The 23,764-nt window shown below is 41.8% G+C and overlaps 1 protein-coding gene and 1 long non-coding RNA gene across 2 annotated transcripts; one reads left to right on the top strand and one right to left on the bottom strand.

Moving 5' to 3' along the window:
- Positions 1-88: 88 nt before the first annotated feature.
- On the bottom strand, positions 89-12,857 carry TMEM184C (transmembrane protein 184C). Its single transcript, XM_082237722.1, has 10 exons — positions 12,507-12,857; positions 9,831-9,961; positions 9,708-9,744; positions 8,520-8,725; positions 7,068-7,142; positions 4,945-5,038; positions 4,110-4,222; positions 3,038-3,137; positions 1,891-2,062; positions 89-1,733 (listed from the first exon to the last, which is right to left on the bottom strand). The coding sequence occupies exons 1-10, from the start codon at positions 12,621-12,623 to the stop codon at positions 1,471-1,473; spliced, it is 1,308 nt and encodes a 435-aa protein (XP_082093848.1). The 5' UTR covers positions 12,624-12,857; the 3' UTR covers positions 89-1,470.
- Positions 2,069-3,138, top strand: LOC309540708. The gene is made up of 2 exons (XR_014223407.1): positions 2,069-2,529; positions 2,887-3,138. It is a non-coding gene; the product is annotated as an uncharacterized lncRNA (long non-coding RNA).
- Positions 12,858-23,764: the final 10,907 nt, after the last annotated feature.

The raw sequence follows: 23,764 nt of genomic DNA, 5'->3' as shown, positions 1-23,764 counted from the left end.
GGGCGTTGAGATGCCTCTCCCATCAGTCAATAGTTAACCATTAAAAAAAAAACTATGGAAAGGAGCTCAACACTGAAGGAGTGCAAAGTAAGAGTTAATAAAATTTTATTTGATTATGTACAATAAAGGCAATGATTTCCCTTTAACCACTTTAAGGACACACCAAATTTATCCATAAAATATGCAGCCTAGTGAATAAGGCCAAGTATTTACATAACACACTAGTACTGCAAAAGCACTTGTAGGATGAGTTCACCGTAGCAGCCACAAAACAGTTAAAAACTCAATTCCTGTAAAGGGGACCTGAATGCTAAAAATAGCTTGAGTTCTCTCTGAAGATGCCACTTAATGTAAACCTTGCTGCAGCATTTTATATGAAGGTAAGACAGCAAGCATGCAATGCAGATACAAATGTGAGAATGGGTAACAAGTCCCTTTTGTTGACCAGATGTGCAAGTCCTTAAAACAGTAAGTTGTTACATTCTGTATTAGTATTTCAAAGCTTACTTGATTCTAGATACATTTTTGGAAGGCAAATATACTATAAATTCAAGAATAGTAGGCATTAAAATGGTATCTGCATGATAAGAGGAGCACAGATTAATTGACGGACCATTGGTAATCCTATGAGTTTTTTGAGACAAAAATACAGGAACACTGATCAGTTTTTCAGTAAAAAGCCTTGTTTCATTTTAACTCCCTAATCAGAATGCCTTTAGACTCGAGTTGTATTCAGTTTAGCATCAAGTAGTTCTATTAGAACAAGAACTACCACAAACAACAGGAATTCCCCACCCCACCTCACCCCGTGCATGCCCTAAATCTGTTTCTTCAATCCTCTGTGACACATCTGGGGAGGGTGTGGGAAGGAGTTCTGTTGCTCTAGTGGTAATCTCTGTGCTAACAGGAAGCAGTAGATGATTACTACCCTCCAGAGCAACTTCCAGTATGTGAAAGGCCAAGATACACTTAACACATTAACAACAAAATTTAGAGCCAATGCAGCATATAATGCTCAAATCCAAGAACTTCTGCTTAACTGGACCGTGGCACATATATGCCAGTATTGTTAAAAGAATGATTTCATTTACTGCTCCAGCTAAGGTCTCCAGCAGCAATTCTGGCATGCTGATGAGACGGTATTCTGGGATGGTGCAATTACTTTGAGAGGAGAGTCAACATCATGAACTATCTACCTCACTCCAATTACAGAGGGAGGTTTTTGAACCAAGCAACATTGGCTACTCAACTTACTGTAATAATTTAATTATATGTCTGGCACCAATAGGCTCTTTCAATGATAGTTCATAAATTCCCCATTTAAAATTAAATTCCGTTATCTGTTTTGTTTTATGTGCCGCTTGGTGCAGCTGACATTCTTCTGGGAAGAATGAGGTCCCCAAGGCCAAAAACAAACAAACATAGGAGCATCATCCAGGCAAATCCCAAGACATTTGAGAAAAGAGTTGTCTAACTTTCATCCAGAGGCTTCTCTGTTGGAGGATTCTCACTCTCTTCTGCTGATTTACACAAGACATCAGATATTGGTTCAGGAGGCATTGTTGGAGTCAACGTATGCCCAAACCCTTGATAGTGGCCCACAGGTGATGATGGTATTGAAGAAGCAGTAGAAATTGGATCCTGGGTGGATGATGACAGCAAACTTGTATGTTCATTCTGATCATAATCTTCACCAAAAAACATTTTCCTTGGCTGACCAAAAACTGTTCTTCCTAAAAGGAAGGTATTTAAAACAAATTATTCTCATAGGTCTGGCACTGCAGTTAATAGAAAAATGACCTAGCAATGCAGCTCATGTGGCATCTTCAGAAAACTCAAATGTTTACATCAGTTTTTCCCTAGGGGTGCATTTTTATCCTTCTCACTTACCAACATTGCGAACTTGTTCAGTTACATCTGCCCTGATATCAGAAATATCCCACATTGCAAGAAAAGAATCAAAGCACGATCCTTCTTCAGCTTGCTGCACATAAGGTTTGTAGGAAAAACTGTAGTGATGAGCAATTGCAGCAAAGAACATCTCCACGCAGATAATAAAATCCTGAAACAAAAAAATCCAAATTCAGTCCTATTCAGCCCCACATATGCAACCATGTAATGTATTCCTCGCAGCAGCTCCTTTAGACTTGAAGGCCAATTAACCACAAACTACCCTTTACGGAATAATAGTTTTCCAGAAACTTCATGTGTTTTACACCAGCTTAAACATACAGTGGGACCATCAGCCAAGTTTATTCTCGTACTTTGGTTAAATTAGGACAGCAAGCCCCAGGCAACCAACTAAATATTTAATTTAGAGTAAATATTGCCTTCTCGCACCTAGCAGAGAAGACAAAAAGCAAAACATGATACTGAAAGGACTGTGCTCATGCAGGCCAATGCAGATAGCATAGCTATTAAGAGTATACTAGTCACACCATTAGAAAACTAGTTTTAAGTGTTAAATTTACCTGCATCTTTACAGATATGTGTTGTAGGACAGTTTGATCGATGCAGCTGGTAGGCTAGGTAAAGGTAAAGGGACCCCTGACCATTAGGTCCAGTCGTGACCGACTCTGGGGTTGTGGCGCTCATCTCGCTTTATTGGCCGAGGGAGCCAGCGTACAGCTTCCGGGTCATGTGGCCAGCAAGACTAAGCCGCACACGGAGCAGCACACGGAAATGCCGTTTACCTTCCCGCCGGAGCAGTACCTATTTATCTACTTGCACTTTGACGTGCTTTCGAACTGCTAGGTTGGCAGGAGCAGGGACCAAGCAACGGGAGCTCACCCCATCGCGGGGATTCGAACCGTCAACCTTCTGATCGGCAAGTCCTAGGCTCTGTGGTTTAACCCACAGCGCCACCCGCGTCCCTCGGTAGGCTAGTAACCTGATAACTATTGCTCACTCTCAGTGAAAAAAGTAGCTACATGTATCTATAATGCTTTTGCTTCAAAGACCAATCTGCCCCTTTTATCTATTCCAAAGGATGTGGGGCGCTGGAAGGCTTATGTTTACAACAGCAGTTCCAACTTACCTGTAGACCAGTTGCCACTGCTTCAACACTTTTCCATTCCCATGTGTGTGTTTCAGAGATAACACCGACTTTCACCAACAATGCAATAAGTGCAGCTTGCCTATACAAAATTGACATTCTTAGAAGAGATTGGGTTATCACCACACAGAAGCTACACAGCTGAGAGACAGGTTCTGGTCTAAAGTTCTAGTGAGCTTTTATTGTAAGGTTAGAAAAAAAAAAAACAATCTGTGAAAGATGCTAAGTTCACAGAGCCGATCAATAAAATGCTAGAAATATGAACTTGCAAGCCCTGTGGCCATTATGCTCACACAGGAACAGTGAATGTGCATCATCCACAAAAAAGGAACTTCCACACAGACTGTAGTGCTAGGCTAAAAGGTGTCTCTGGAAAGAGATCAAAGATGATCTGTCAGTATGGAGAAGGGTTTCAGCATAAACTGAAAATCTGTGCTAAAACTTTAGAATGAATTAGATAAAAGAGAGCTAAAACTTTGGTTGTACCCTTAACTATTTTGAAGTTGCATGAAAATGTTTTTAAACACAAAACTTTTTTTAAAAAACACCACGGCAATTTTAAGCACAGAAGAAGGCTGGTCTTTTCACTATTGTACAACACCTTGCATAGGTGAATCCAGTTTGCTATAGAGAGCCAATATGGTGCAGTGTTTAGAGTGTCAAACGAGGATCCAGGAGCCCAGGGTTCAAATCCCTGCTCAGTTATGAAGCTCACTGAGTGACCTGGGGCCAGTCAGTGTCTCAGATCCTAGCCTACCTCACAGGGTAGTTGGAAGGATAAAATGGGGAGGGGCAGAACCACATACATCATAATGAGCTCCCTGGGAATGATAAAGGTGGCTATAAATGCACACACTTATTTGGAAGTAAGCCCCAAAGAGATTTACTTCCAAGCAAACATGAACAGGATTGTGCTGTTAAGCAATTTAAATAAAAACAGAAACAAGACTTATTATATTACTCTTTGTTTTCTGACAAACACTTAAGTATCCATATGCATTTAGACATGTGCATAACAGGTTTTACACAAAAAAGCTTACAACACTCCACTTACCAAAAAGAAACAAAAACCACCATCTTTACACACAGAAATTTCCCTACGGGTTTGATTGGGTTTAGTTCTTCCCGCAGTACTTTATAGAACAACACAAGGCAGTACATGGCAAACTAGAACAGAGGGATAGAAATGTTTAGCAATTTGCAATGGGAACACACAGAACTCCTACATTTCATCAATACCAATAATCCCCCGGAACATATCAAGTCAATTCAATTCTTGTTCCAAACATTTAAAAACATCTATGGCTAGGCGGTCAAAGCTCAGTGCCAAAGCACATGCATAGCATGCAAAAGATCACAGGTATAATCACTGACTTCTCCATCTAGACCTGGGAAGGACACCTGTCTGAAACCCCAGAATGCTGCTGCCATAAGCTTCCTTTATTCCCAAGTATATTTCTGTTTCTTTCTGCAAAGAGAAGGAAGCCACTACTTTGCTAAAGCTAAGCACATCTTGGTCTGATCAGTGCCTGGATGGGTGACCACTGGGGAACCACATGTATATCATTGTGGGTTTCATGATGGAAAATACATGGGATATAAATATTAAGCAGTATCATCCCACCTTTCAGAGTCCTCAGGGTAGCCTCTAAAACCGATTAAATAGATGTACAATAACACAATAAAATCCATAGCACCATATTTAGAACCAAAGTTAAGGATTAGTTCTCACATAATCTTAATTTTCTATGTGTAATGTATGTAAAGATAAAAGCACCTAATCAAAAATATATTCTGCACACCACAATTGTTAAGATCTTTAATTTTTAAAAAATAAAACACTTAAATATCACTCCAAAGAGAAAGAAAACTCAAATTGTGTTACTCACAAGCTGGGAGATATTGTTGAAAAAAACCAAATAGGTCCAAGCATTTTTGAAGCTAAAGTTTCCTTCATCGTATACACCAACCAATTCACATATTCTGAAAGAGTTTAATACAAAACATTGCTCAGAAAATTCAGGAGCTATGGCTGCAATCCTCTGCACAGGAGTCCTATTCTATTCAATTGTCCAGTTCAAATGTCATGTTAAACCATCATTTAAAACTAACTATGGGTTATGTGAACAAGCAGTGCACTAGTGCATACTGCTCTGAAGTTCCCACAGTTATCCTCCTGTTGCTGCTACAATGCAGATTAAAAAAGCCAGTGTTCGGCATGTTATCTGAACCCGGACAACAGTTTGCTTCTGCCAAACATACCATGAGTGGTAAGCCAAGTACAAACTTTGGTAGACCTTATGGATATGCAGCAGAAAGAGAAGAAGGACACAACAATTGGATATCACTCAAAGAATTGAAACCTGATTAATATAAATTACTGTATTACTTTGGGGATGGTTACGCATAGTAAAGCATGGGAGGAAACACCATCTTTTAGATTACTTAAGCTCCACTTTAGAAACAGTTTATAGTTGATTGTCTATATGAGCAATTGTCTTTAAGGTTAGAAAACAGAGGCCGGTGTAACAGCACAGCTAAGAGTGAAAAGAAGAGCAAAGTAGTGGTGTTAAATTCTCAAGAATAATCTTTTGGAGAATATTCTTGAGAATATTCTCGATTACTGAGATATTAGAGAATTTTCATTTAAAATATAATAATAATAATAATAATAGTAATAGTAACAACAATAATAATTTTATTAATTAATTATCCCAGGTCGCAAGGTGAGCAGGGCTCATGGCGGCTAACACCAATAAAATCACAGTAAAAACATAATGAGGGAGACCAATTTAAAATACAGGTTAAAATGCAATTTACAATGCAGGCTCATTTTAAAAGTAGCCGATAAATCAAGACCATAAGGGGGAGGAAAACTTAAGGGTCAGACTGAGTCCAAACCAAAGGCCAGGCGGAACAGCTCTGTCTTGCAGGCCCTGCGGAAAAATGTCAAGTCCCGCAGGGTCCTAGTCTCTTGTGACAGAGCATTCCACCAAGTTGGGGCCAGTACTGAAAAGGCCCTGGCCCTAGGTGAGACCAATCTAATCACCTTGTGACCTGGGATAATTAGTTAATATACATGTTTATTCATGGGTCAACTTGTTCAGATGGCAACCAAAAACTGTACAGATACTTTTATTCAATGGGGCAATGCAGTGAATTCACATTCTTTGATTTTTTGCACCAAATTTGAAATTGAAAATTCAAGTAAATTCAGTAATAGGCTATCTTGTGCTTCAAATAGCTCTAACACTTAATAACCATATGAATGTGACTAAAGCACAGCTTGATAAACAAAACTATATGCATACATATAAAAAAGAAGCCATTAACATTAAATATATTATCATTATATGATACCATATTTCCGTATGTCAATCTCTGGTAAATGGCACTGTGTACCACTAAATGGCACTGCAAAAACCAGTTACTGGCACTAAATAAAAATATAGAAATGTCAACTGTTTAAATCAAGGTCACCTCACATGCTGTTACACATAATTATGTAGGCCTAGGTACTTTAAGTGTATAAAGCATTACAGCTACTTTCTGTAAAAAAAAAAATCACACTGTATAGCCAAGGGTATAAAATTGCTAAGAATAAGGTCACACCAAAATAGAAAAAAGGTTATTACATATAGTTGAAATACATACAAATTAAAATGTTCATCAAATTAAATGAATAGCATTTTTAAAACTAAAAAAAAATAAAAATGTTTTCTGTAGCTTACATTTCAGAACTGTCAATGGTGAATGACACAATGCCCAGTAATATAACTGGATCAAAAAAACCATTATTCATTACTTACACTGGCAATATCACAGCTTGACTTATTATTTACTAGATTTTTTTAACGTGGGTTGTAAAACTGGTTCTTACATTAGAATTTACAGTTTATGGAGAATATTCTCCGGAGAATTTTCTAGCAGAGAATATTCTCACCTCACATCACTAGCAAAGTGATACATCTATATATAGCATTTTGAGGCTAAAATATTTCTTCATACTTACAAAGCAATAATAGTGGTGAATGGTCTGACCACTGTATACTGCAAAACACCAAGCTTGCACCTGAACAACAGCACCCTATAAAAGAGAAACAGAGTGAGTTCAGTTCATTCAAAGCTGCAACACAGACAACCATATATTCTACTTTTACTGTAAATATTAGCATCCAGAACTATCATTTCACACAACAAAGTTCCTGTACATGACAAAGACTAACTCAGAATATAGCTGAAACTTTTTATGTAATATCTTCTGGAAAAATACTAACAAAGTGAAATACAACTGCTAGCAAGAATACCCTAACATTCACATACCATCGTGCTTTTCAATCAAAACACTTTTAAAATGTTAAGTCATAGTTAATACTGCATCCTAGACATTTTCTTCTTGTACCATTTTTATAGACTAAACTATAACTGACGGATTTAAGAATCACCATTTCATACGGGAATATTTCTAACACTTTCTCTTACATTATTTCAATATATTTTCCCACTTCTACAGCTCTACCATGTGGAAAAACACGGGCACCTGTAGAGTTCTATCTTATCGGTATCCTATACAAATTGCAGAGATACTATTTTGCAGCCAGATCCAGCAAGGTAACAGGATGGCTACATCCCTGCCCAAATAATAATTATTACCTTTAGGTTCTAACCATCACATAGATATTCAATGAGCTGTATGCTGCTATTTATCAAAGTATGTTAATGGTATCTCACCTTTCAAAGACACAGCTGCATAATACACATTAACTTTTGGCATTTATAGTTTCAAATAAACTTGTTACAAGACCTGAATTTCAACTGCACACCTTTTATTGGAAGGGTTAAAACTAGAACAGAAACTTTGGCAAAACCTTGATCTTAATTGTAGTCAAGACATTCTGTCTTATTTCTTCATATCCTGTTGTGTCCTTTCAATCAAAGAGTCCAGACATGAATCATCATTGGAAGGCTACCTTGCTGGGAGAGAGACTGCACCAACAAGGAAACTTGGGTCATTTTGTTCCTTCCTAAGGCAGGCTGCCATAGGATGGCACTACAAAGGTGCATTCTCCATCCTGCTGCATTCTGGAATAGAGAAAGCAGCAGCCCCCACAGAAAGCTACTACAAGTCAGGGGGAGAAGCTAAGTGAGCGTCAATCCCTGAAATCTAACTGCTGTACAGTACTACCCTACAGCATTCACTCATTCTTTTAGAGCAGTCAATGAAGCTACCAACTGCTTCTAGGAAAAACAAATCCTTTTGATTCACTAACAAGTCCTATTTTCAGGAAAGAATTTCCCGAAGTATTTTTTTAAAATGTGTTTTTCAAGAACTCTTTGGAGCATCAATGGAAACTAATGCCACATATAGCAAAAAAAGTGTGTTAAATCTTACACGAATCCAAGAGGTAATATCTATAATGACATGAACATAAGCTTTGAGAAAAGAACGGTATGTTGTACTCACTCTCCCATAGCCCATGGTGGACAGCAACACAATGGTGGTAGATGCCTTTGCTGATCTTTGGCTTCTAGGATTAACACTAGATTTGGATACCGATTGGTCAGGTAATTTGAAAGGAAGACCATGAAGTTATAGATGACGTACGCTTCATAGCATTCTCTACAAGTATCCACATATATTGCAATACTGGGATATTTCAATGCTATCCACTATCAAAGAAAAAGACATTAGATTAGAACACACGCACTGCAGTTTACACTGAGATTCCATTCTATTACATTTTCTTTCGAAATATTATTGTTTGCCAGTATAAAAATTAAATAAATAATTTACAGAACTCTGTGCTGCAGTTAAACATTCAATAATTAAGAAAGGCTTATAGCTCAATCCTATGGTTTAACTAAATTAAATCCAATTGAGCTAAATGAGAAGTACTTCCCAAGATATCCTTAAGAGCCTGTATTTGCTGTTGCAAACAAGGCAAACAGTGTTACAATACAAAGCAAACAATGAGCTAGTACTCTGCAAAACAGAGAAGCAACATGCTCTGCATATAGGCCTTATGGTTCACATTAGATACAAATATGTACATGTCTACTTTCAGTTGCATTACGTCTTATTTTCCAGTGAATTAATGCTCAGTGAGTTGTACAGTGGTACCTCTGGTTGCAAACGGGATCCGTTCTGTAGGCCCATTTGCAACGTGAAAAGCCCTCAACCTGAAGCACCATATCTGTGCAGGTATGTGGCGCGATTTGGAGCTTGTGCGCATGCGCGAAGCACGATTTGGCACTACTGCGCATGCGAGAGCAGCGAAACCTGGAAGTAACCCTTCCTGGTACTTCTGGGTCGCCGCAGGATGCAACCTGAAGCAAACGTAACATGAGGTATGACTGTACTTGACTTATATCATTCTCAGAGTAGACCCACTGAAATCAACGTGCTTCAAACCATCAACACAGAGTATGACTTACTGGATTAAACTCCAGAAAAGCAACATACTGTATTAACAAAAGCCTCAATCACACACACCTGGGCTTCTGCCAGGAAACCTTAATGGAAATGAGGTTACAATTTTACAAAACGGTTGTATCGTGTGAAAAATCAGCAGTATGAGAAGTTCAATGGATTATTCAACTGGTTTCTAGAGCAAGAATTCAATAATCCCCAAAAGAAAGAAAAAATACTTACGCTGTCTAGGCTGTAAATTGGCACCATCCATAGAATCCTGTCATAAGAAAACACATTCTCAATTAACCAAGTGTTTGTATTGCTAATATGGAATAACCAGCAGAAGCATATATGATAGGTTACCTTATTATTGGTTTCTGTAATTCAGGCTGAGTATAATGAACTAAATGCTGCAATATTCCCCAAAGAGATATTGGTATTGTCATCAGTAAAAATATCCCAGCAATAAACCATGCCTTGGTATGGATTCCAACCTTGAACAACACAAAAAAGAAGAGCACAAGCACAAGAAATTACAGTAGGAAATTTGAGAAACAATGACAGTAAAACCGATAAAGCACTCCATAAATCGCTTTCTCTGAAGCAGCAGTACTATATTTAATGGCTCTTCTCTTCCAAGAGCAGAACATGCGTTAATAATTAAAACATATAGTATTTTTGCAACTGAACCATCATTAGACTCAAAATTTAAAGTGTGGTTAGCTACAACAGCTGCTACAACTTCTTTTAGATCCAAATATCTAACACACACAGTTCTAACCAAGAATCATGTTAGGAACACTTAGAAGAGCATCTTGCAGCATAAGAGGTTCCATCACTTCTACACTAATATTTAAGTTAGTAATACACATACTGCTAAAAGCCAAGAACCTGGTCCAGATCTTTCCATAACACACTTCTTGGTAGTTAAACTTTAAGGGAAAATGCATGTATACCATCTTGCTTGCAATGGGCAGCTCTAATATGCAACAGAGTGCATATTTTAGTGTGTGTTTTATGTATGCATCTTCTTAAACGTTACTGTAAACATTTAACTGTGAGGAGACATTTTTCCTTGTGTCGTGTAAAGCAGCCACAAGGACAGAGTGAATAAAGACACTTAGAGCCTGTTTCTTCTTTATAAACTACCTTTCTGTCTAAGCAACAGATGATTGGGAATAGTTAGGATCACCAGAAACCTTTATAATTACAGATCCAGCCTGTGAGCAACCTAGTTATTTTAAGGCACAGAAATATCTGCAATAGTTCACTAAACGATTAATTAAACACTGCAAATTCCAAGCCTTACATAAGAGTAACAGGGATTCCCTGGTAGTTGCCTACTTTAAATATGGAAATGCTAAAGGGGAAGGCGGGAGCACAGAGATTCAAAGAATGTCTTGTGGAATAGGTACAGGGAAGGGGTACTAGCACAGGTGTGTTTTATTTAAGTGCCGGTCCACATGGACTAGCAAATGTGAAGACAGAAATTACCATAACTCACATGTAGATTGAAGGTGTTGAGATTTATTATTCTGTACTCTTTCATTTGCAGAAGGCATCACTTTGCATCTATCACTTAGTGCCACAAGTCTAGATTTCCAGACTACAACTCCCATCAGTCCAAGCCAGCTTGACCAATGGCAAAGGATGATGAGCGATGTAGTCCAAAACATCTGAAGAGCACTGCATTGTCTGCCTCAGAGTAAGACCCACACCAACCAAATGATGTCCCTTAACAGGCAAATGCACCATCTACCTGCCTGTCTCTTTGGATTAAACCCTTTCCTGTCATAATGATCTTATGTCAAGTAAGTCTCTCTTGTGAGAGATTCTGGAAATGGAAGACAGGAGTATACACACCCCTGGCTTCTGGATTAGCTTGAAGTTACTCCTTCTAACTACCTTCCACTCCCCGACCAATTTGTCCATGCACTAAGAAACAAATTGTTCTTTAAGCGTGGGAGCTACTGTTTGGTTGCTGTTTCTGAATCCTGTTTTTGAAAGATGAACCCTGTTCATCTGTTTGTGTGTTTTCATAAACTCCTTTGGCCTCGTATGAACTGCTCTGAGTGTGATGGTAATGAACTAAAAACATGAATATAGCATCTTTCTAAGTGGCATCGCCTACCCCCATGAAAACCTGAATTTGTTGTTATCTTTAGTACATTGTACAGACAAGAGAAATCCCCTTCACCTGCTGACTCTCTAGTCCTCTCCACTGATGCTCTTGCTGTCTCACTATAGGGTGCTGGCCTTCGCAACAGCTCCAGATGAGGAGTATTTATGTAGATATCTGTATTTCTGGACTTCCTCTTACTTGCTCCCTATGTAGCAAACATCACATTTAGGTTACCTGGGGTCAAGCAAGCTAACCATTCTTACTTGAGCTCCGCAACCCAAGATGACCCTAGGATACATATGCCCTTCCAGAAGCGAGTTGGGCTGCAGAGTTTTGAGAGGATGTGTCAACCCTCTTCCTTTTTTCTTTTTCTCATTTTAATTGCTGCTGTTATTTATTTTCACGGTGCGGAATATAACTTTTGAGAAAACAATTGATAGAACAACCCTCACCTCTGAACCAGGCAAAACTTGCTGGAGGTTCTCTTTTTCCTTTCTGAAAGGGCAAAGGATGCTTGCCAAACATACCTAGAATAATGCCCACGGTGACACGTCTGGCTTTATCTTGGATGGGCAGCTGGGGCCTACAATGGCGGGTGATTCATCATCATCATCATCCCTCAAGGCCAGAAACCATCGGGATGGAGAGCAGGGGGGACACGTGACACATTCACCTCAAGCACCGCCCGTTGTTTCTTTTGCGTGTCCCTTCTAACCCTAGAGCGCGAAGCGCATTCCTACGTGACGCACGTTCCGTGTTGTGCGCGGAAGAAGCGCGCTTCAGGAAGTGAACGCGGGCCGGCGAATGTGGGAGACCCGAAGGAGCGGGGTCTGCGTTTGCCCCTCTTCCCCCCACTCCCACCCCGGAGGCGCCCCTGGGCCGCCTCTCTCCGCCCCCCGGCGCCGCTCCGCCCTCACCTCCAGCTTCTGCAGCTCCCACACGCAGAGCGGCACGGCCAGCAGCAGCCCCACGACGTAGATCGTGGCCACCAGAGGCCGGATCCAGCGCCGCCAGTTCCCGCAGGTGCACGGCATGGTGGCGGCGGCGGCGGCGGGGCTGCGGAAGGTGTCTCTCGGCGCCGCCTCAAGGACCCGACGGGCCCGCCCCACACCGCCGGCGCCGCGGAGCGGAGAGCATCGCTGCCGCCCTCACGGACCGACGCCACTCCCTCCCTCCCTCTGCAGCCACCCCTGGCGGGCGAAGCCAAGAGAGGAGGGGGGAGGCAGGAGGAAGGACGCCCGTCAGCAGCAGCCTCGCCGGCCACGCCACGCCCCTCTTCCCCTACCCAAAGCCGCAGGGTGAGCGGAGCCACGCCCACCGCCGCAGCATCAGGCAGAAGAGACCAAGCGCTGCTTCCGGCGCCTCAAAGTAAACAACCCGCCCCTTGCCGGAACCGACGCCGGATTGGGTAAACCGCGAGGTGGCAATCAAGCGCTTCTCTCTTCTCCTATACTTCGACGCAAGTGCCTCTCGACAGGGGAAGGTTAGGCTTGCATGCTGCCTGCCGGCGGCGAGGATTTTTTTAGCGTTCGCATCCCAGCCTCTCCTCCTTCTCTGTGTGCGAATGGTGCAATCCTGCGCATTGCTGAGCGTTGGAGAAGCAGCATTTAAATACGGTGTTTAGTTAAGCAGCGTTTGCACTAGGAAAGCAGTCACAAGAGAAGGGGTTTACAAAAACACGTTGCTGAGCACGATAAAAAAAACACGATTCTTAAGTCTTGGGCTCTACTTTTTACTTTCCCGCTACCTGAGAATGATAAACGCCAGAGTTGGGACAAGAAGGAGCCTTTTGTGTTTCGTTTCAGGCTTGCAAGCCGGAATTGTAACTCCTCATAAATGGGGAGCAGCCCTTGCTTCTTTACACCCATTCTAGATGTGCAAGGCTGAAGTCCTCGCCCACGTCCGCAGGACTAAGCCCCAGTGAACCCCTTGGGAGTTGCCAATGAGTACGGGCGTGCACAAGGATCCCCCTAGTACCTGTGGCACATTGGGGGGGGGGCTTCCTTAATCTTTCAACCTCCACCTCGGAACTGCGTCTTCAAAATGAACGGGTGGTTACAATATTAGCCCAGTTTTCGTACTTTTTTGTTTTTAGTTTTCCCTGGACCCCACCACCGCCACTTGCTTTGTGTAACATTTTGCCTGAGGAAGAGTTCTGGAGGCCTCGAAAGCTCTACACACTTTTGTGACATGTTGGTTAGTGTGTTAGTCCTAATACTGTAAAGGTATTGCCTAGCTGGATGTGGGAGGGTTTCTTTCCTTATGGACCAAAGCCGCTTCCTTTGCTTTCTGTTAAATAATGTTTCATGTACATTGCACCCTGCCAAATTTTGCTTTCTGTTCGTAGAATATATAACAATTGGCATTCAATTGGCATAGACCTATGTTTGGTAATCTATTTTAATTCTTGCATACCTATGTAAGAGAAATATATCATGTTCATTAGACCTTGACTTTCTGCATTTCGTTGTTTCTTTCCTCCCACCCACTATTCTGCAGAGGCTTAATCTTGGCCCTTGGACATAGCAAAGGCTCCTTTCTCTAGCCAAAAGGGGTTCTCATACAACACTTTTATTTGCACTGAGTTTCATATATACACTATTTATAAATAACAAGTATCTATCTTATACATAACATTTCTAATATATTGTTTATAAGTATCTCAAATCCAAAAGTATAAATACATCTGTCTTAAATCTCCTTCCAAAAAATACTTCTCAAAATGTATAAATACATAACAGATTAGTAATAGACAAAATGTTATAAGCATTTACAAGCATTACAAGCATCAGGCTTGTATCTGCAATCTCAGCATATACTTGGAAGAAAGTATTGCTGATTGCAATGTAAGAGGACACTCCTAGAAAATCTTGGATGTACATTCCATGGCAACCAGTATCACAGACCCTCCAAGTGTTCCTATTTTACAGGGACATCCCAGTTTCCCAGTTTCTGTCCCAGTTTCTGATTTAATCCTGGAATATCCTGCTTTTCCTTAGGATGTCCCTGTTTTCACTGGAGAAACGTTGGAGGTTATGGAGAAACTGGAGAAACGTATGGAGTTATCCAACCCCAGAGCCGTCTGAAGGCAATCCTGTATAGGGAAGTTTTTTATTGTTTAATGTTATATATATATGTATTTAAATATGTTGGAAGCTGCCCAGAGTGGCAACCCAGTGTGGGGGTATAAATAATGGAATTATTATTATGGAATGGGACGTCCCTATTTTCATCAGAAATGTTGGAGGGTATGCTATCGGTACTAGGTTTGGGAATGCTCTTGTGCAAGACACACTGCATGGGGCTTTCTTCTCTGGAGTCTTCCTCCTCACTGCAACAAGTCTAGGGGGGCTTTTGTCAGTGGACACTGCTCTGCAGCACCCCACTCAGAACCTCTATCCTGTTTGATGAATATTTGAAGAGAATGCTCTGAGGATAGTTTTCCAAACCAGCTGGAAATCCACCAGTATTATCATCTAACCTTCATTTAATCAGTTCCCTAGCCCAGATATTACAGAGAACTTTGTCAAATATTTTGTGGAACTCAAGATAAATTTGTTCACAGTCCCACAATCCACTAAATTAGTAACCCAATACTGTAATAATAACAACTTGGAAAACTGATAAGATTAGTCTGGAATAATCTATTATTGACAAATCCATGCTGAGTTCTACCAATTACTACAATGTTATCAAGATGCTTAAAAACAGACTCCTTTATCATCATTCTAGAATCTAGCATCAAAGTCAGTCTAGTTGCCCTCCAACTTTAGGTGCTGTTGAACAAATAAAATAATAATAATAATAATAATAATAATAATAATAATAATAATAATATTTATTTATTTGTACCCCAGCCACTGTAGGCGGCTTCCAACAAAGATAAAAAATACATTAAAATGTCACACATTTAAAACTTCCCTGAACAGGGCTGCCTTCAAATGTCTTCTAAATGTCCGGTAGTTGTTTATGCAGAAGGCCAGAGACATATGGAGAAATGTGCATTCGAGTCCTGATAATAATTATTGTAGACACAAATTTCCTTTTGTTCATTTCCATAAAGCATAGATTGTGTACTACACTAATCCACTTCTAACATAAATTCATGAATTTTAAGCATCAGAATGTTGTGTATTGAAAAATTAATAATATGTTGCATATGAGAGGCCTTGAAACTGCACTACATTTTTTTTAAAAAAGCTTCTGCTTGCACTTAAGTGTTTGCAGGATCAAAACCTTTGCATTTGCTAATTTTAATGCTGCATAATATATATAAAATTCATATTCATATACAAAAGTTATGGCCTCATTGCTTATGCAGGAATTACAAACACCTTATGAATAGTTGAAACTCAAAATAGACTCTGACAGTGGTTACATTTACATATTATGAAATTCTGTTTATACAGTCTCAGCAGCTGCCTACCCCAACAGCCAGCTGCCACTTTCTTTCCCAGCTGCCAGATTAGAGGCACCTCCGTGTGTTGTCCCATCTCTCCATCCAATAGCTCAGAACATTCTGGCTCCAATTTCTGTGCAATTGTTTACCCAGATTCTTGAATCAGATGAAGCCTTTCTGATACCAGAGTTAAATGAATATGACACCATCCTTTTCCCTGCTTGCTCCAGTCCTCTCGAGACTGATCTACCCAAACATGACTTAACGCTGGAGTCATAACAGCGATGTTTTTATTCCTGTTTGTAATGTATCTATAATCATGTACATTGGGGTTATATAACCATGGAAGTACATGAATCACAGGGAAAGCAAAGGCTCTGGTCTGGGCCAGACGACAAATGGTTCTGGCCCCTCCCTCAACTCAGAGTTATTTAGAAGACAAAGCTAGAGTTGAGAGCTTTATGTGATGTCACCTAGAGGTAAAAAAAGAAAGAAAAAGGGTTGTAGGCTGGGAAAGGCAGAGAGAGAGGCATGGTGGCTTTGTGCTTGAATCCAAGGCTGCAGAAATGGGAGAAACAAGATCCTTTTGGGGTGTTAACGCTGTGAACCCCTCCATCGCAGGCTCAAGTTGTGCATACGTGTAAATAAACCATATATCATAAAGACCTCACAGTCTCTGCTGTGCCTCATTTCCAAAAGGAAACACAGACCTTGGGATACCTGGGATATCACACCGCTCAGAGATTGGGGTGGTATGCAACAATGCTATCATTTCATTATATGCCAGGACTGGACACCTATCATCCTATCTGTTCTGAACACAGGAGAGCTGCAATGAGCTTCTCTCTGTGTGTCCTCCCCACCCCCACCCCCAATGAAGGGCATGCCTGCCCCATTTTGTGGCCCTGTGTCTTCTCTTCTTTTTAGACATAGCATCCACTGTACCACACCCCCACAACAACTGTTTTTACTGGTAGCACCAATATTATGGAATCCACTACCTGCTGAAATATGAGAGGCCCCATCTATAGTGGCATTCCACCAGCTTCTGAAGATATACCTGTTTATACAGGTCATTCCCTTGATCTTTTGACTGGAGCTTCCAGTTTTAATTGCATTTTTTATTGTGTTGTTTTATTGTGTATTGTGATTATGAAAGTTTATATTGTACAGGGGTAATGTATGTTTAACAGGTTTTTATACTTTGCAAACCGCTTAGAAAACTGCTGGAAACCTTGGCATTTAGGCAGCATATAAAGGGTGGCCTGTCCCATTTTGCCACCTGAGGCAAAAAGGAAGGCGCCCCACACCAAAGCCTCGCTTACCTGGGTCATGCAGTGGCAGCTTCCGGCTTCCGGCTAGATCTTGCGAGAGGTCTGTATGATCTTGATGGAACCTGGAAGCCGCCACCACCACTGCTACTCTAGTGGTTTCTGTTGCCCAAGGTTGCTGCCTCAATCCGCCTCATGGATGGGCCAGCTCTGCTTTATATTAATACATGCAAAAGTATTAGAAGTAATAAAAAATGCATACACTGTTTGAAAAGTATATTGACGTTAGGATCAAACTTACTTCTTTTGCAGCCCAATGCTAGGAGCAGCTAGCGCAGCAGGTCCCTGCTCACACTGTCACTTCAATGGTCACACGCAGAGGTGGGTCAAATGGACCAGAAGAGACTGAGCAGGGTGGCCCCACTGGAGAAGGAGAGATGCTTAACCAGCTGGAGGATAAAGGTGTGGCGGGCGGCACATTTAGAGGGGGTTCCAAGCAGGGATGGGGGAAGAAGTAACAGAAAGAGGAAAGAGCTAGGCAGTGGGCAAGCCTTGCCACAGCGACTTAGGATCCTGCCCAGGAGGGAAGAATAAGGCAGCATTTCTGGAGCCTTGTTACCCCAGTGGTGACTCTGTGAGGGAAAGGGTTATCTGAAGGGAGAGGCTCCTTGCACACCAGTTGATAGAAGGATTAATGGGGAAGTAAGACTGTGACATGGGTGGTGCTGTGGGTTAAACCACAGAGCCTAGGACTTGCTGATCAGAAGGTCGGCAGTGACGGGGTGAGCTCCCATTGCTCAGTCCCTGCTCCTGCCAACCTAGCAGTTCGAAAGCACGTCAAAGTTCAAGTAGATAAATAGGTACCGCTCCGGCAGGAAGGTAAACAGCGTTTCCGTGTGCTGTACTGGTTCGCCAGAAGCGGCTTAGTCATGCTGGCCACATGACCCGGAAGCTGTACGCCGGCTCCCTCGGCCAATAAAACGAGATGAGCGCCGCAACCCCAGAGTTGGCCACGACTGGACCTAATGGTCAGGGGTCCCTTTACCTTTACCTTAAGACTGTAAACCCCCAAAGGGTTCAGAGTGAAGAGCTCAGGGTTTTTCTGAAACAAGAGAATGCCTGGGGCTCTGAAGACACTTGGGATCTATAGCAGGAGGGTTGAAGCTCTCTCACACAAGGTGTACAACAACTTCTTTTCTTACTGCCAGTATCTGTCATATCTGAGGGCATGAATACAGATACCAGTTCAGAACAGCATAGTGTTTCCTTTGACATGTTCCTAGGCTGCCATTCAAGCTTGTTTATTCCATGTCTGTTTATTGGGTAGTGGCTTCTCCACCCGCTCACTGTTCCAGAATCATGTCTCCGTTGTATATAGAATTACTCTGATCTCTGTAACTGTCACTAGGGGGAAATTGGGGACATTCTACTCTTGCTGTTTCTAAACGGAGTGGCCTTTTAATCATGAATTCCTGACATAGTAAATTATCGTCTCTATTTTCTTGATATGGTGCTGGCTCCATTTTGTTTATTTATTTGAAGTTCAGGGGACACAAAGTGTATTATGCAGTCAGAAGTCCAGAGGCTGTGCAACATAAAAATGCTGGCCATAAAACAATCAAATATAAATAACTCACAAGCAAGAAGTCCTTTAAAGGGCTCATCTGTCATTACTCTGACTTGTTAAAATGTTCAGAGAATGAGCACAACTGCTCTGCTGTGCAACGAGCTGATTTTGAAGTCTGTCCACAAGGTGCTCCAAGGATGCATTGGCCTAGTTTTGTTGAGTCCAGGAATATGAATCTCTCCAAAGTTTCATCATATATGCCTGGCAGTATAGGATAAATGACTGCACCAACTGTTCACTAAAATGTGATAAATCCCAGCTACAGTCTCAAGAGCCACGTAGCTCACTAAGCGGGGGGTGGAGAGAGACACAGACTGCTTCATAGAACGCTGGACGGGATATGTGTGTTCTTTTCTTTTTGCAAAGAGCTGTGGAAAAGTTTGTAAGTAATATTTTAAAAAAGTGAAATCCTGCCCACGGTGACACAGGTAAATGTTTACTGGTACCTAGGTGGTTACTTAGAACATCATTAGGAAATGTGTCACAAAGAGAAATGACATTTTCTGAAAGCCTTCAGAATTTAAATTACAGTCAAAGTTATTCTGTTTGAGTCTGTGAAGATGCTCACAGTGCTCCTCTAAACTGACAAAGAAAATGTTTCTGGGGAAGCTGTGTTAGGCTATTGCTTGCAAAGTGAAACAAGGAGTACTGTGGCACTTTGAAAACTACCAAATTTATTATAGCATAAACTTTCGTGGATTACAGTGCACTTCATGAGATGCATAGAGTGTTGTCCTGAGTTAGATCATGGTATTCATATCCAATGAATCTCTTTAATTTGCAGACATAACTAGCTATGTCTTTATGCTTTTTTAAGAATTACATTAGAATTGCATTTCCTCTCAAAGTGGGATACATGGTTAATTCTCCCCTTGCCCCACTTTTTATCCTCACAACAGACATGTTAAGTTAGTACAAAAGATTGTGACCTACCCAAAGCCAACCAGTGAACCTCTGAGGCAAAGTCCAACATTCTGATAATCAATATACCACACTGGCTCTGAAATGCACACTGGTGACTGTGGAACAGAAGAGAGTCATTTGGCTCTGCTTTGCTTCCTAAGAAACCATAAACCTGTATCCCTCCCACTTTTTTGCAGGAAAGTTGCTCCAAATTCTCTGGCTCCTATTGGGTGCTGGTGTACTAGCACTGACACAAGGGGAAGGGGGTGAGATTGCCCCTTCACACTACCACTAGTACTCTCATTTAGTTCCATAATAAATACATCCAGCTTTGGATCAGACGAAGAGTCCATACAGTCTAGCATTACGTTCCTAACAGTGGCCTGTGGATACTCACAAATGATATGATAACTCCATTTTTTTGTTGTTGCTAGGTATATTACCTGCATACATGGAGCCCTTTTTAGCTATCAAGGCAATTACCTACTGACCAACCAATCTTCCATTAACTTGTCCAATACTTTTTGAAGGAGGAGGAGTTTGGATTTAATATCCCGCTTTATCACTACCCGAAGGAGTCTCAAAGCGGCTAACATTCTCCTTTCCCTTCCTCCCCCACAACAAACACTCTGTGAGGTGAGTGGGGCTAAGAGACTTCAGAGAAGTATGACTAGCCCAAGGTCACCCAGCAGCTGCATGTGGAGGAGCGGAGACGCAAACCTGGCTCCCCAGATTACAAATCTACCGCTCTTAATCACTACACCACACTGACTTTTTGAAGTGATTCCCATACACACATACAAAATAGCATAAATATGGAGAGGAGCTTAAAGAGTTATATTGCTCAATACGTTGCACATTGCAGAAAATATGCACAAACAGCCACAACTCTTTCACAACCACATCCAAGGCAGCTCTCATCATAGCTCAGAAAATACCACAGCAACAGAAGTGCAACCTTGAGTGAAGACATCTGGACTGCTTGCAACGCCCAATTCACAAATGCTGAAGTTATGTATTAAGAACGTATGAAGAGCTCTGCTGCTGGATCTGACGAAAGACCTTATTAGTCCAGCATCCTGTTCCCCACAGTGGCTTCTGGGGAGCCCAAGAGCAGGACATGAGTGCAAAAGCTCCCACCTGCTCTTGTTCTCCCCCCCCCCCCATGAGTGGTATTTGGAGGCATGCTGCCTTTGATCCTGGAAATTGCAGATAGTGAATCATGATTAGTCAACCTTTGGATGGCTTTATAATCTGACTGTTCCTGGAAGTTGCAGATAGCCAGTCACAATTAGTAAACTTTTAGATTGCTTTGTAATCTGACTATCTGGAAAGCCCCCTATGGCATCTCAAGGTGAGAGATGACATGCAGACATGCAGACATGCAGACAGAGGAGTGGGAGGTGGGGAGTTGCCTCTGTGACCTCACTGCCTCAGTAGAATTCATGTTCTGTCTTTTGCTTGGAAAGGTGGACAGTGTGGGATTTCCAATTGTGTCGTGTGTGTTTGTAAACGGCGTTTCTGTGCGCTCTGGTTTCTGTCACGGTGTTCTGTTGCGCCAGAAGCGGTTTAGTCATGCTGGCCACATGACCCGGAAAGCTGTCTGTGGACAAATGTCAGCTCCCTTGGCCTGAAAGAGAGATGAGCGCCGCAACCCCATAGTCACCATAGTGTATGTTTGTGAAGATATTAAGCTGCTGTATACTAAGTCAAGACTACTGGCCCATTTTACTCAGTACAGTTTGCTGTGACTGATGGCCAGGAAGGGCAGGGAGGCAGTTGCCTCCCCAGTCAAGTAGATAAATAAAAAATACTTAACTAAAAGAAGAAATAATATTTGAAACTGAAATGCTCACTGAGGTCACTTGGCGCATTCTAGCGATGAAACTGACAACCCAACTGAGTGATAGGCCTGGATTCTGTGAACTGACCGATCATGTCGCAGGTAGCTCGGTCCTGCTCCCTGGCCCCTGCCAGCATAAATCCTGGCTACGCCCATGCTGATGGTTGCTTTCAGGGTCTCTGCACCTATCTGATATCACTGACTTAAATCATGTGGTATCTTCCTTAATTCCACTCAACTCAGTCTTCTTGAGATCCCCACCCCAATAACTGATATAAACTGTCCTAAAGAGATTGTTCCAAGATATTAAGCTCTTGTTATTATATACATATGGTTTTGAACCTTTAAGTAGGTCTATAAAATAATGCTGCGATTTATATTTATATTATATATATTATATTATATTTATATTATATTTATATTGCAAACTCTGGCCTCTGTCAGTGGTATGTAAGATAAATGCTGCTACTGACCACTAGGGTGTGCTACAGTTCTAAAAATAGAAACTATTCAACCTATTAGCAAGGAATAAAAGCAAGCTATTAATATTCTTGTGTTCCTTTACAGCTCTCCCTAAAAAGAAGCACTGGGTGCATTTCTTTTTTGTACAAAGAACAGTTTCTGAGCTTTGATAAATAGGCTGTTTCAATTACATAAATAGTTTTATTCATCATTGAATAAAATAATTTACAAATGGGAAATCACTAGCAGGAGGGCATTTTTTTTAAAAAAAATATCTTTATATCAAACGATGCATGCAGTCAAAATACATTATGTTTATGCTATATCTAGGGATAGATCAGAACTGAAAGTACATATGTTTACAACAACATTTCAGATACCATGATATTCTGTAAACCTCAGTAGAGCCTGCAAATTCAAGCATTCTCAAAGCTCAGGCTTTCCACGGTTATAATGTCACAATAGAAGAGAAAATTACTGGGAACACAACAGTATGGAGGAACAGTGTTTGGCCTTCTTTGACATTGCTGTCTGATAATTCTGGCCATCTCTCTCGCCATTTCCCCATCTATCAGAGCTCCAACTCACACAAAAGAACATGTTAGTAGGTGTCAGGGTTACTTCCAGATCCTAGCTCACAGAGGATCACGCTAGCCAGCGATCGTTAAATAAAAGTCTTTATTGAGTTACAGTCTCCATTCTCGAGCTGCTGCGTGCAACCCTACGTCTTATGCTTAGATCGGCGAAGCTCCGTCTGAGTCTCCGCCCCTTGCGCACCAACTTAATATCCTAGCCCTGCTCCACCTTTTCCGCCTGACAGTTCTCCTCTGGGTCCCTCTGCCCCCCTGGGTCTCTTCCTTCCGGGATTCTTCTGACGCTGACCCCCCTGACTCTCCTGTCTCCTTGCGCCGGGCTTTAGGACCTGGCTCCCTTTCCGGGCTGCCTACTGCGCCACCTTCCTGTGCATTTGAACTTGGCGCGCGCGCCCAACCTTCCACTTTCCGTCTAACCGTCACTTCGCTCCCCGATGAAGGTGTGGCCACTCCTGACTCGTGCCCTCCCTCCTGTTGCGAGCTACCAGCGCTTGATCCCTGGCGCTCTTCCTCTTTCCTACTCTCTGGCGGTGACGCTGGTCCCGATCTCCAACTGCTCCCCTCTGAGTCCCCTCTGGCTCTATCTTCCTGGGGTGTCCCCCTAGTCTCCCCCCTTGCCCTGGCCACTGGTGCTCCTTTTTGTGAATCTTCTGATTCACTGGAAAGACTCGGAGATCTCGGGTCGTCGTCATCACTCATCCTTTCTTCTGCCTCCTCCCCCTCGCTCTCTGTTTCCTCCCTTGCCCTCGCCTCTGCTCCTGAACCCCTGACAGTAGGGAATAGTGCTTGCATATATAAACAAATCCTATCTCTCCTTCTTTCCCAAGTATATTTGTGTTTCCACAGAAATACCTAAGCACTCTATACGTTGTGTGGTAACTGGTGCTCAGAGGTGGTTTGGGGATGGACGGAGGAAAACAAACTGAGGTTAAATCCAAACATGACTGAGGTCCTGTGGTCTGAGAGAAGGTGATTTACAACTGGTCTTAGATGGGCTGCAGTTCTACCTGAGAGGCCAAGGACACAGTCTGGGAGATCTTCAGGTCTCTATGCTAACAGGGGAGGAATAGGTGGTGG

This window comes from Podarcis vaucheri (assembly GCF_965113315.1).
Source record: "Podarcis vaucheri genome assembly, chromosome: 9".
Taxonomy (NCBI): domain Eukaryota; kingdom Metazoa; phylum Chordata; class Lepidosauria; order Squamata; family Lacertidae; genus Podarcis; species Podarcis vaucheri.
Note: the sequence above shows the minus strand (reverse complement) of the source record. Positions and strands in the feature narration are given on the sequence as shown.

Coding starts and splice junctions, on each gene's coding strand:
- TMEM184C (XM_082237722.1), bottom strand. CDS start 12,623: ATGCCGTGCACCTGCGGGAACTGGCGGCGCTGGATCCGGCCTCTGGTG. Junction 5,039..7,067: donor TTCACCACTATTATTGCTTT/GTAAGTATGAAG, acceptor AAACTCTTTCAG/AATATGTGAATTGGTTGGTG. Junction 2,063..3,037: donor CAGTGGCAACTGGTCTACAG/GTAAGTTGGAAC, acceptor TTTTTGTTTCAG/GATTTTATTATCTGCGTGGA.